The 14110-nt window shown below is 40.0% G+C and overlaps 1 protein-coding gene across 10 annotated transcripts in view; it reads right to left on the bottom strand.

Moving 5' to 3' along the window:
- POLA1 (DNA polymerase alpha 1, catalytic subunit) overlaps nucleotides 1-14110 on the bottom strand; it is a 304169-nt gene that overhangs the window by 282943 nt on the left and 7116 nt on the right. For all 10 annotated transcript variants that reach the window (XR_008518040.1, XM_009234677.4, XM_024240735.3 and 7 more), the window contains exons 3-7: nucleotides 11618-11714; nucleotides 10503-10583; nucleotides 2045-2160; nucleotides 1513-1575; nucleotides 264-356 (exon numbers count right to left, since the gene is read on the bottom strand). Coding sequence is in view for 9 of the 10 variants with exons in the window: in XM_009234677.4 (XP_009232952.1) it covers nucleotides 264-356; nucleotides 1513-1575; nucleotides 2045-2160; nucleotides 10503-10583; nucleotides 11618-11714 (450 nt within the window). In the remaining variant the exon portion in view is untranslated. The remainder of the gene's footprint in view (nucleotides 1-263; nucleotides 357-1512; nucleotides 1576-2044; nucleotides 2161-10502; nucleotides 10584-11617; nucleotides 11715-14110) is intronic.

The raw sequence follows: 14110 nt of genomic DNA, 5'->3' as shown, positions 1-14110 counted from the left end.
ACTTGCTTCTGGGAGGAAAATTATTGCATTTACCACAGTTGTAATACCTATAATAAACACATACTAGTTACTGCAAATTTACTATGAAAAAGGCAGGCACATGCTATTTTTGAAATACATGAAACTATAAATTGAATGGGAGTCCTAATTTAAAACAAAAATCAAAAACAAATGTAAAGGTATTTCCCTCATATAGAAAAGCAACAAAATAAGTTTAAAGCAATACTATAAATCAAGATTGAAGGTGTCTCTACACACTTTACCGTGGCAGTGTGCACAGAGAAAGGATTTGGTGAAGCTCCAATGGATCTTTTCTTCTTCAGTATCATTACAGGTGGTGGAGTTATTTGAGGTGCCTAAAAGGAAAGGTAAGACATATTCACTGCCATGCTTGGTTTACCACAGACAGAAAAAGTATACTTCTTCACTCACTGAAGCCCAATAAGCAAAGCTTTCTTTTCTTTCCCTTTCCCCCTCCCCACTCCCATCTATGTCATGTACTGTGGTTACTATAGCAACAATACTATAGAAATCACAAGAAAACTAAAATAGATATTAAATCTACCCCCTCCCCAATTTTTTCTTTTTAAAATTTAACATACTTTCACTTACCCTTTGAGAATATTACATTTAAAAATTGTCAAGATAAAACTACATGGTGTTGTTAAGTCATTTTAATCAATGGTCACTTCAAAAGAAGTACACTTCTAAATGAGAGCTTAGTCTTTATGGGAAATGGCCAAATCTCAAACTCACAATGCAGCTAATCCTGTTTGAGTTCTATCAGGGATAGTTCACTCACTCTTCCTTCATTCCCACTCAGAATTCAAGACAAGGCTCTTATACCTGATTGTGCAGATTGACAGGCTTCAATCTATTTAGGGAACATACACCACAGCAACTGAACACAAGCAGTGAGCACTCACAGAACTGACTCCTGGGTATATTCTTACTACTTCAAACACACACCCACACATCCCTATCTGCATAATCACACAGCTCTAACAGCTGGAAATACTCACCTAAAATGGTGAGATAAAACCAGTCTGAAGGGGGTTTCTTTGTTTTTTGGTGGGGGGTTTTTTGTTGGCATCCTTACATTTTAAAAAATTCTGGCAACAGGCCGGGCACGGTGGCTCACGCCTGTAATCCCAGCACTTTGGGAGGCCAAGACAGGTGGATCACGAGGTAAGGAGTTCGAGACCAGCCTGGCCAACATAGTGAAACCCAGTCTCTAGTAAAAATACAAAATATTAGCTGGGCATGGTGGCAGATGCCTGTAATCCTAGCTACTCGGGAGGCTGAGGCAGGAATCACGGAAGAGGAACCTGGGAATCAGAGGTTGCAACGAGCCAAGATCGCACCACTGCACGCCAGCCTGGGCAACAGTGCAAGCTTCTGTTTCAAAAAAAAGAAAAAAAACTCTGGCAATAGTCTGTTTTGTATAATTACTAGAGTGTTTCTTCAGTCTATGTCCCCTGCATATTTTACAACTCCTGGAGATTCATTTACCTCAGTGTTAAGATCCTGTAGAATGTCACCTAGCAGATCATCCTTGGACAAGTCTACAGCTTTCTGGAAATGATAAAGAAAGGTAACATGAGAAAGCCTTGCACTTAAAATGTCTCACCAAAACTACACACATGTATATGAAAGGAAGGACCTAGCCAGTTAGTCCTTGCCTCTTCATTCCTCACTCTGAGTGCTCATCTACATTCACAGATTTTAACAACCACCTGTGTATATATCATTCCTACATCTATAGCTCCCGTCCTCTACTTTCGCCCTTATTCCATGATCTTCCTGCTCCTCACTAAAATTAAACACACTCTCAATTCAGCTTTTCTGTTCAATTTTCTTTTCCATTTAGCAAGTTCCAACCACTGAGGTGCCTTAATTCACTTAGAAATCTACATCCAACTTAGTGAGTGAAATTGGAAAAATGTTACTCAACCATATACAGAGCACCTATTATCTGTATAATCAAATATTAAATTCACCTCACAAAGGAAAATACAAAAAATAAGGAAACCGTGAAACTCACATCTGCAGTTTTCTTTCCAGCACAAGCAATGAACATTGACTTAATATTGTTCGGTTTTGTCACTGCGAGCTTCTTTACATTCCTCTTGTCTTTGTTGCGTGCTTTACCATCTTTTCCTATTGGAATATGAATTATTTAGAAACATGCATCAGCAAAAATCAAAATGGAAAACTAAAAGCCTAGTCACCTGATCTCTATTGGGAAGAAAAATGTTAGAATTAAAAATACATCATGCCTGTATTCCTAGCACTTTGGGAGGCCGAGGAGGGTGGATCACGAGATCAAGAGATGGAGACCATCCTGGCTAACATAGTGAAACCCTGTCCCTACTAAAATACAAAAAATTATCCGGGCATGGTGGTGGGCGCCTGTAGTCCCAGCTACTCCAGAGGCTGAGGCAGGAGAATGGCGTGAACCTGGAAGGTGGAGCTCGCAGTGAGCCGAGATCACGCCACTGCACTCCAGCCTGGGCGACAGAGCAAGACTCCATCTCAAAAAACAAAACAAAACAAAACTATGAGATTTTATACAAGGTATGTAGGAAAAAAAATTTTAAATGAGTTTAATTCAAGAAAACATGGGCCAAATGTTTTTACAGAAACTAATGAAATACCAGTTAAATATCAGCATAAGTGTGACTGCTTAACTGCTATTGTTAATGTGAATAAAAAGCTTTTTAAAAAAGTGAGAATTTGGGTTTGTTTTCCCCACAGAAATAAAAAGATAAAGCTAATCTTGAACCAAGAAATTAGCGTAGTAGCCTTCATGAGATCATCTCTTTAGCTGTATACTGAATCTGATAGGAAAATTTAACTGTGAAGAAATGGGATTACCAATTATGATATGGTGGCATCCTAATTTCCATTTTATGAGAAACAGCAACCAGATACACAGTATGTCATATCAACACTAAACAGCACAGAGACATCTGCTCATTAAAGAACAACTTTTGCCGGCCAGGTGCGGTGGCTCACTCCTGTAATCCCAACACTTTAAAAGACCGAGGCGGGCGGATCACGAGATCAGGAAATCGATACCATCCTGGCCAACATGATGAAACCCCGTCTCTACTAAAATACAAAAAATTAGCCAGGCGTGGTGCCGCGTGCCTGTAATCCCAGCTACTCCAGAGGCTGAGGCAGGGAAATCGCTTGAACCCCAGAGGCGAGATTGTAGTGAGCTGGGATCACGCCACTGAACTCCAGCCTGGCAACAGAGCAAGACTCCATCTCAAAAAAAAAAAAAACAAACAAAACTTTTGCCATATGTTTTCTCTTGTGGCCATGTGTAAATCACCTACAAACTTTTCTAATACCGTCAATTTTACTCTCGCTTTCTGATTCATCCCAGAATAGTCTTGATCTCAAAAAAAGCCAACAATGAATAATTGAAAGAATGTGGTAGGCTGGGCACGGTGGCTCACGCCTGTAATCCCAGCACTTTGGGAGGCCGAGGCAGGCAGATCACGAGGTCAGGAGTTCGAGACCAGCCTGACCAACCTGCTGAAACCCCGTCTCTACTAAAAATACAAAAATCAGCCAGGCGTGGTGGCGCATGCCTGTAATCCCAGCTACTCAGGAGGCTGGGGCAGGAGAATCGCTTGAACCCGGGAGGCAGAGGTTGCAGTGAGCCGAGATCATGCCATTGCACTCCAGCGCTCCAGCCTGGGCGACAGAGCAAGACTCCGTCTCAAAATAAAAAAATTAAGAAAATAAGAATGTGGTAGTGGCATACAAATAGACCAAATGAAACAGAACATAAAGTCCAGAATAAGACCCAATTACTTATGGAAATTTAATATATAATGAAGGTGGCATCCCATATCACTAAGGAAAAGATGGACTTTATTAAGTAGTGTTGGCTAGCCATTTGTAAAGAAGTAAACCAGTATAAACACCAAATGGATCACAAATCAAAATTTTTAAAAATGAAACTTTACAAAAACCTTTTAAAAAGCAATTCCTTTGCAATTTGGGTGCAGTGAAAATCTTTCTGTGACTCAGAATCCACTTGCAAGAAAAAAAAATGATAAATTCAATTACACCAGAATTGGTGTAAAAAGAAAAACCAAGAAAAAAGAAAACCAAGTTAAAAGAAAAACGAAGAAAAAATTTTTGCAATATGTATCACAGATAAAGGACCAATTTCCCTGACAAAGAACTTTTAAAAAATTAAAAGATAAAAAGCCCAAAAGGAAAGCAGGCAGTAAACACAAACATATATAAATAGTTACATTTTATGAAAAGATGATGTAAAAGAAATGCAGATGAGGCTGGGCATGGTGGCTCATGTCTGTAATCCCAACACTTTGGGAGGCCACGAGGCGGGTGGAATACGAGGTCAGGAGTTCGAGACCAGGCTGGCCAACATAGTGAAACCCCATCTCTACTAAAAATACAATAATTAGCCGAGCATGGTGGCACACACCTGTAGTCCCAGCTACTTGGGAGGCTGAGGCAGGAGAATCGCTTGAAAGCAGGAGGCAGAAGTTGCAATGACCTGAGACCACACCACTGCACTCCTGCCTGGGTGACAAAGTAAGACTCAGTCTCAAAAAAAAACAAACAAAAAAAATGCAAATGAAAACCACACTGAAATGCCACTTCTCACATGTCAGAGTGGCGAAAATTCAAAAGCTTGAAAACACTGTTAGTAAGGCTATAGAGAAACAGACATTTATACGTTGTTCATGAGAGTGTAAAATGGGACAGCTCCTATGAAGAATAGGCAATAGCTAATAAAATTTTATGTGTAGTGGGCTGGGCGTGGTGGCTCACGCCTGTAATCCCAGCACTTTGGGAGGCCAAGGTGGGTGGATCATCTCAGGACAGGAGCTCAAGACCAGCCTGGCCAACATGGTGAAATCCCGTCTCTACTAAAAATACAAAAATTAGCTGGGTGTGGTGGCAGGCACCTGTAATCCGAGCTACTCAGGAGACTGAGGCAGAAGAATCACTTGAACTCAGGAGGCAGAGGTTGCAGTGAGCCGAGATCGCGCCATTGTACCCCAGCTTAGGCAACAAGAGCAAAACTCCATCTCAAAAAAAAAAAAATTATGTGTAGCTACTCTTTGAGCCAGCAATCCCACTTCTGGGAATTTTCTCTGAGGAAAACACCATATGCACAGAGTTATTGGATGTTGCATTATAATAGCAAATTACTCAAAATAATCTAAATGTCCCTCCAAGGAAACCATTTGAATAAACATTGTGCAATCCCTATAACGGAATACTATGCAGCTACATAGAAATAAATAATTAAAAACAAGCTCTCTATGTTCTAATACGGGGTGATTTTCAAGACATCTTGCTACATGAAAAAAGCAAAGTACAAAACCTCCATAACATTATCTTTTTTTTAAGAAAGAAAAGGGGCCGGGCACCATGGCTCATGCCTGTAATCCCAACACTTTCCAAGGGAAAGTGGGCGGACTGCTTGAGCCCAGGAGTTTGAGACCAGCCTAGGCAACATGGCGAAACTCTGTCTCTTCTAAAAATACAAAAAATTAGCCGAGCGTGGCAGGACGTGCCTGCAGTCCTGGCTACTCGGGACACTGAGGTGGGAGGATAGCTTGAGCCCAGGAGGCGGAAGTTGCAGTGAGCCGAAATCGCACCACTGCACTCCATCCTGGACAACAGAGCAAGAATCTGTCTCAGAAAAAAGAAAGAAAAGGAAATAAAAATACATATACATGCCAGCGCGGTGGCTCACATCTGTAATCCCAGCACTTTGGGAGACCGAAGCGGGCAGATCATGAGGTCAGGAGTTCGAAACCAGCCTGACCAATATGGTGAAACCCCGTCTCTACTAAAATGCAAAAATTAGCCAGGCGTGGTGGCACGTGCCTGTAATTCCAGCTACTTGGGAGGCTGAGGCAGGAGAATCACTTGAACCCGGGAGGCAGAGGTTGCAGTGAGCCGAGATGGCACCACTGTACTCCAGCCTGGGTGACAGAGCGAGACTCCGTCTCAAAAAAAAAAAAAAAACAACCACAACATATACACAATTTCACTCCTGGGTTAGTACCCTAAAAAATTGAAAGCAGGCATTCAAACAAAAACTCGTACACAAATGCTCATAGTAGCACTACGTACAATAGCCAAAAGGTAAAAAACAATCCAAATGTCCATCAACTAATGAATAAACAAAACGTAGTACATCCACACAGTAGAATATTATTCAGCAATAAAAAGGAATGAAGTACTGATACATGCTACTTGAAAACATGATACTTGAAAATCTTCTGCTAAGTCAAAGAAGCCAAACACAAAAGATAAAATATTGCATGATTCATTTATATGAAATGTAAAATGTCCAGAATACACAAATCCATAAAGATAGAAAGCTGATTGATGGTTGTCAGGCTCTGGGGGAAGAGAGATTGGGAAGTGACTGCTAATGGGTATGGGGCTTCCATTTTAGATGATGAAAATGTTCTGGAACAAGATGATGGTGACGGTTGCAAACACTGTGAATATACTAAATGTCACTCGTGGTAAATTTTATGTTATGCATATTTTACCACAGTAAAAAAAAAAAAAGTATTTTCATGGGCCTAAGATTGTGAAAAGGTTTGTAAGACATTTGTGAAAAATGTGAGACAGGAGATCTGTATCATCTGGAGCACTTCGAAAACAGAATGTAATTAATAGTCAAAATGTTTAGTATATAAAATTCAGGTCTTGATAGTGTATGAACAGAGGAGGTCAACAGAGGTTTGAATAGCAAGGAAGGCTTCATGAGAGGGCTTTAATCTCACCACTGCAGGTTGGCAGGATTTAGACAGAAGGATAAAAATTTGAATACAAGTAAACATTTGAGGTGGAATTCTTCCACAGTTTAGTGTTTCTGTTTTACTGCATTTTCCTGCTAATTTTTCTTCATTGGGACTTGGTTGATATTTTTCTCTATGGTTTTGTTTTGTTTTGTTTATTCTTGTCACCCAGGCTGGAGTGCAGTGGCACGATCTTGGCTCACTGCAACCTCTGCCTCCCGGGTTTAAGAGATCAAGAGATTCCCCTGCCTCAGCCTCCCAAGTAGCTGGGTTTACAGACGCTCACCACCACGCCCGACTAATTTTTCTATTTTTAGTAGAGATGGGGTTTCACCATATTGGCCAGGCTTGTCTTGAACTCCTGGCTTCAGGTGATCTGCCCACCTCGGCCTCCCAAAGTGCTGGGATTACAGGCGTGAGCCGCTGCACCCGGCCATTTTTCTCTGTTTGAAAACAACATCCCAGGAATTAGATCCACACCATAAAGAGTTGACTTTTTACTTCTAAGCAAAACTTAGTAATTTCTTATAAGTCTTTAAAGTACATTGCAGAAGTCCGTTTTCCTTCCTAGGATCTTGTGACCTTACTGGGCTCCTAGTAATGGACACTTGAAACAGTGGGGGGTGAATGGTGGTAGCAAAGCACGAAATAAAAATTTCTAAGACTAGCTCTCTTCCGGATCAAATCATTCTCTTCAGTAACTTATTACTCGGAAGAGATAATATGATGACTATGGAAACACAGAGATGGCTCCTTTATTCAACAAAACTACATACTTACTTTGAGTCCACTACTGTGATTAGCACTGAGATTACCAGGACTGAGTCCTTTCTTTGAGAAGCTCACTGTCCATTCCAACCTCCTAATTTACAGCTGACAAAAACTCAAGTCCAGATAGGTAATGGGATTAGTTCAAGATGACACAGCCAATTAACAATAGAACCATAACTCTAACATATGCCTCCTCAGTTCAGGGAGATGAAAGTGGCACATGAGCTCATTCTCTTCTTCATGGACTCACACAAACTAGAAATACATAATTAGCCACATTGCTACCAAATGGTACGAGTGTAGAAACTTTCCACATTATACAGGTTGGCAGAACCAGGAAGATGGTTCACATATTCTAATTTAACTAATAAATGAATAAATAAATAACATCACACACAGAAAAAAATACACATATGCTTATTTTTTGTAATAAACCAGAAACTAATAAAAAAGAGTTCCTGATTTTCATTTTTAAATCATATGTTTTACAATATTCAGAAGTAAAATTAAAAGGATTTTTTAAAACTGAAATTTGAATACAAACAAAAAATGAACCTACATAGTAAATCAATACAACACACACAAAAAAATTACTTTTTATAGCTTCTGAACACAATACTCTTGACTACAGACCCTTAGGATATATACCAAGAACAAATAAAACTGTAGAGAAATCATAAATTTTACTTAGAAAGGTTGTTAGTACAGATATTGATTTAGTGATTCTGACATTATTTTGTGTGTATTTTAGAAGACAAGGGTTTTCATTGAGGGTGAAGGCAGATACAAATATAGAATTGGGAAGATAAAGAACCCAGTGATGTTGGATTTCAACCAATCAAATATATCCGTATGAACTCATGATATATATAATTTCCTTGTTCTGTTCACTGAAAGGGCCTAGAAGCCATTACACCCCAATAGCAATGAGTACATCCATCTCCCATATCTGGATACCATTCCCCACTAAAAGGAACCAGGATTCTTGGGAGAAATGGTTGGTTCCAGGTCCAGGGCAGGAAGAATACAAGCTAAACCTGGAACATCTTATCCTCTTGACCCAGAAAGCAAGGAAATGCTCAAAGACTGATGGAGCCATGTCAAAAGAACACAGGACGTGGCTTAAAAGGGCTCTCACCAGCCAAATCTGAGATAATTTGAACATAAAAAGGAAAAATGATAATAATGGCTACTGAATTATAACAGTAAATCTTTTAGAAATACATGAGTCTGAAGCATTAATTTTTAAAAGAAGGGAAAGGATCAATAATAGATGCTAAAAGCACTGGGTAAAAATTCATGGGGAAATGGGATATATACATGGTCTCAAATTATCACCCCCTATTTTGCATTAATTACAAAAGGGAGGAAAGTAGCTTTACAAGGAAGAAATCTGACAAATATCATCTTAACCAAAAGATCAAACTTAGTATCAACAATAATGGTACAAGTGACATTATATGCCCCTGATATGGGAAGAATAGAACTTTGTATTGTAGGTCTTGACAAAGCATTTATTTATAAATATTTATTTATTGTTGCCAAAATATTTAACCCAAATCTAAGCACAACGAAGCAGTCGGGCAAAACTCAGATTGTGGGACATTCAACAAAACAAACAGCCTTGTCCCTTTAAAAATCAATGTCATGAAAGACAAAAAGAGGCCAGGGGCCGGGGAGTGGGGGGAGGTGTTGCTGTTCTACACTAAAAAAGACTAAAGAGACATGAAAACAAAAATGGAGTCTCCATTTTTTAAAATAGCTTTAAAAGATACTGTTGGGCTAATTGGGAAACTTCTAATACAGACAATATATTAGATAATATCATGATAATGTTATTGTGGTTAAGTAGTCAGGTATCCTTATTCTTAGGAGGTCACTGCTGAAGTTCTAAAAGTTCACTGAGCAAAAAGTCTCCGTGTATGTGGTTGAAGGAGAGAGAAAACTAATGGTGCAAAATATTATCCTGCAAATGACGATCCGGACAGTAAAGGGCAAGACAGCACAGATGTTAGGCTTTTGGTCACATATTCTTTTGTTACATATTCTTTTTATTTTTTATTTTTAAAATACCGCTTAAAAACGTAAAAACTATTCTTAGCTCGAGAGCCACACAAAAACAGGCAAGATTTCCATTTGGGGTAACAAACATGTTCTAAAATTGATTGTGGTGATGGCTGCACAACTCTGTGACTATATTAAAAGCCACTGAATTGTATACTTTAAATATGTGAATTGTATGGTATGTGAACTGTATCTCAATAAAACTTTTTGTCAAAAACTGGTTGTGAGAGGGCCATAGTTTGCTGACCCCAATCTACCACTCGGTAGTAGAAGACTAATTAACAAACTAAACAAAAAAAAAATACTGAAGAGAATTTTCCATTCTCATTTTACAGGAACTAAATCAGGATTGTTTACTCAAAAAAAAAAAATGGCCAATGATTGTACAGCTAAGACAATCTGACACATTCATCCATATTATTTTAAATTTCAATTAGACAAAGCAAGCTGATTACTCTAGTTCTAAACCTTGTTATTGTGCTATACAATTAGCAAAGAGCTAAAATTCTAAGTATATCACTTCAGTAGGAATTAAAAGAGATCAATTACTGTTGCAGCCCTCAAAATCAGCAAGTTTTAAATGACCACAGGATTGAAAACTTCAAAATAAGACCACACTACTTGAATAACAGAGACATGAAACTTCATTTCCTGATGTTGTTTCTGCTTTTTATGTTTAATTTTCCACATAACCATACTTCTTTTCATATTAGAACATATTCTATACCTAAAAACAATGGTAGTTAGGTCCTTCTCTCAAAGGTAAACTATCAGAGTATCAAGTCATCTCTAATTTTAGAGAATTCTTTAAATCTCAAAACACCACCCTGGAAAACAAAAGGTAGGTACCTTTCTCATCAGCATCAAGGGCATCATCTTCAAGGTCATCATCAAAAATCTCTCGGCCATCTTCCACATAGCCAATACCATCTGCAGGGAAAAATTTAATACTGGGATCAAATTTCTAAAAGTGGCCAATAATATTTTAGCCATGACCAAAAAAACCTTTTATACCTGCTCAGATGTTTTCCTGGCCTGTGCTATTTTTAAGTGCAGCAGAATTCTGTTCACACAGGTGTCAGACAATGCACAGCATCCATACAGCAGGTGTGGAGTCAAAACCAAATGATATATATTATACCTAGCTAGGTGACCTCAGGAAACGATTTGACCCACAGGATAAAAGTCTGCCACAATAGGATGCTTTATAGCAGTTTTACTCTACCAGAAGAATAAAAAGAATCAAGATTACCCCAAGCCCAGAGAGATATCCCAGTCTACAAGGGAAAACTGGCAATATAGCTGAATCCAATTACACAAGTAGAAACATAAATAGTCACAGGCACAATCTACATGCTCCCTGTGGTCAGCATTCACATGGCCATGAAGTCAGACCCTACAAGTGAGAACCAATGAGCTTTCAGAAGGGGCACAGGACATTAGGACCAGCCTTTGTATGGTGCTTTCTACTGACCAAGTTAATTTTCATACCTAGAACCTCATATACACCTCACAACTCTAACAGAAGGTAGTTTTCTCATCCCCATATTACAGATGAAGACTCTGAGGCGCAGAGAGATTAAGTGACTTGTCCAAGGTCATAGAATTGGAAAGTAGGAACGATGGATCCCGAACCTGCATTCCTTAATTCCAAGCACTGTGCATTGGCCCCACAGACAAGAGGCTCCTCCCAATTCTTACATAGCCATTACCTGGAGGATTTATACTACATCCTGAGGTATGTGCCTAGATTCTCCAAAACATCCCCAAATAAATGTCCTGCCATTCTGCTTCCTCATCCTCAAACAATTAAAGGAAAATCCAAACCAAAGGTAAGATCCTAACAGTGCCTTACATTTGCCCAGGCAAAGCAGCAACTCCACCACATGAGTGAGAATCTACAAGAAGCAACTAACACAGTGCCTAGGAAGCAACATTCCCGCCCCCACCTCCGTCCCACCTACCATCATCCACAATCCAGTCATCATCCTGGCGTGCCTGAACCAGCTTCGAATACTGTTCTTCATCAACTTCTTCATAAACACCTGTGAAGTCCTCGACCTACCATTATACAAGTTTCAGGAAAAAAGCTTCAAATAGAGTGAAAGTGTTAAACAATTCTGATGAAAAAATTGTCAAATTGAAACTGGAATGGCAGCCTGAAGGAGTAGCTGCAACCAAATCATGAGTTCTGACATTCAACACCACTACAGGGTTTTCCTTAAATAGACATCAATTAACTTAGTATTCCTTTTAGGTGGGTGTTAACATAAGATATTAAATGATTCCATTAGCATAATACACTTGTCATACCATCAATTACTCATCTATTTCATAAAAAACAAACTGAATTATAGCCAATTCTTCATTAGCTGCTTTGGGGAATTATTCACTTGTAATTTCTAGACTGGTTTCTCCTACACTTAGCAAACCTGTAAGGCATGCCACTTCCCTCTCCACTAGCTGATGTACGCTCTGCGAATAGACGATAATTTTCATGCCTGTTCAATCAACCAAATATAATTCAAAAGGAAAATCTCCCTCATCCATCCCCTTACAAAAATTAGCAAAACAAACATATTGCATATTCTACAGGCAAACCAGAAATAGTTTTTGAGTGACCCTGTTTGTATTACCACTGAAACCCCACCATTCTCAGGTCTTGAAACCACACAAGGACTTAAACGCTGAGCTATTTGAAAGGCAAGTCCAGAGAGTGGCAGGTCCTCCAATCACATTGGCTGCCTGACTGCAAGAGGGTCAGAACACTATGAGCTACTGGTATGAGTAAAGCAGACAACCTCTGCACAGCTAAAGCAATAAATGAAAGAGACACACTACTGCTGCAGCTGCCCATGGGGAAAGGCCAGTGACTTTCCAGATGAGACTCTGGTGGGCTGGTTTGCAAAATCTCATAGATACTTATTAAAAATTAACAAATGCTGGGCACGGTGGCTCATGCCTGTAATCCCAGCACTTTGGGAGGCCCAGGTGGGTGGATCTCCTGAGGTCAGGAGTTTGAGGCTAGCCTGGCCAACACAGTGAAATCCCATCTCTACTAAAAATACAAAAATTAGCCAGGCGTGGTGGCATACGCCTGCAGTCCCAGCTACTCAGGAGGCTGAGGCAAGAGAATCGCTTGAACCCGGGAGGTGGAGGTTGCAGTGATGCAGTGAGCTGAGATCACGCCACTGCACTCCAGCCTGGGTAACAGACCGAGTCTCCGTCTCAAAAAAAAAAAAAAAGTACCTGATTCTCAGCCAGGTGCAGTGGCTCACGCCTGTAATCCCAGCACTTTGGGAGGCCAAGGTGAGCAGATTACTTGAGGTGAGGAGTTCAAGACCAGCCTGGCCAACGTGGTGAAACCCCATCTCTACTAAAAATACAAAAATTAGCTGGGCATGGTAGTGGGCGCCTGTAATCCCAGCTACTCGGGAGGCTGACGCAGGAGAATCGCTTGAACCTGGGAGGTCGAGGTTGCAGTGAGCCAAGAACGTATCACTGCACTCCAGCCTGGGAGAGAGAGCGAGATTAAAAAAAAAAAAAAATTCTCCCATTCTCTCAAGAGTTCTACCTCAGCCGGGTGTGGTGGCTCACGCCTGTAATCCCAGCACTTTGGGAGGCCAAGGCAGGTGGATCACCTGAAGTCAGGAGTTCCAGGCCAGCCTGACCGACATGGTGAAACCCCGTCTCTACTAAAATTATAAAAATTAGCCAGGCGTGGTGGCAGGCACCTGTAACCCCAGCTACTCGGGAGGCTGAAGCAGGACAATCGCTTGAACCTGGGAAACTGAGGTTGCAGTGAGCCAAGATCACGCCATCGCACTCCAGCTTGGGCAACAGGAGCAAAACTCCACCTCAAAAAAAAAAAAAAAAAAAGAGTTCTACCTTTCTCAAATGGAGTACGGGAGAAACAACTCCATCTGAAGAGTTAATACCCTAGGAAAAAACTTGGACAGAGCTTTTGGAATCCAATGGCCAGAGCTGACTGGATTTCTGCCATACCTATAAGGCTTATAATAATTACAGGATTTGAGTTTTCACCTCCTTTTTAGCCTACTCTACAGGAATCACTGGCAAATACTGATTTCGTCTTTAACCATCTGGTAACAGAAACAACCTGCCTTACCAAATTAAGTTTTTAACAAAAGAGATGCAAAATAGTCCAATTAATATTACTATACTGACCAACTTTCTTTTTTGGGGGTGGGAGGGGAACTGGCGTTATTATTTTTGTTGGTTGAAGACAGACTTTGTCTCTTACTTAAGTGATTCACTATATTATCAAGGAGATACCAGAAAACTATTTTTAAAAATCATTTTGAGTAAAAAGTCATTTTGACTCAATCTTTATAAACAACATTACTACTGCTCAGCATGAACTCTTAGAGCCATACAATTAACATCACAGTGTTAAAGGGAAATCAGCCACATTGTGCCAACATCTGAAATGCCCC

The sequence above is a fragment of the Pongo abelii genome, chromosome X (genome assembly GCF_028885655.2).
Source record: "Pongo abelii isolate AG06213 chromosome X, NHGRI_mPonAbe1-v2.0_pri, whole genome shotgun sequence".
Taxonomy (NCBI): domain Eukaryota; kingdom Metazoa; phylum Chordata; class Mammalia; order Primates; family Hominidae; genus Pongo; species Pongo abelii.
The sequence above is the reverse complement of the archived record's forward strand: the minus strand, read 5'-3'. Positions and strand labels throughout refer to the sequence as shown.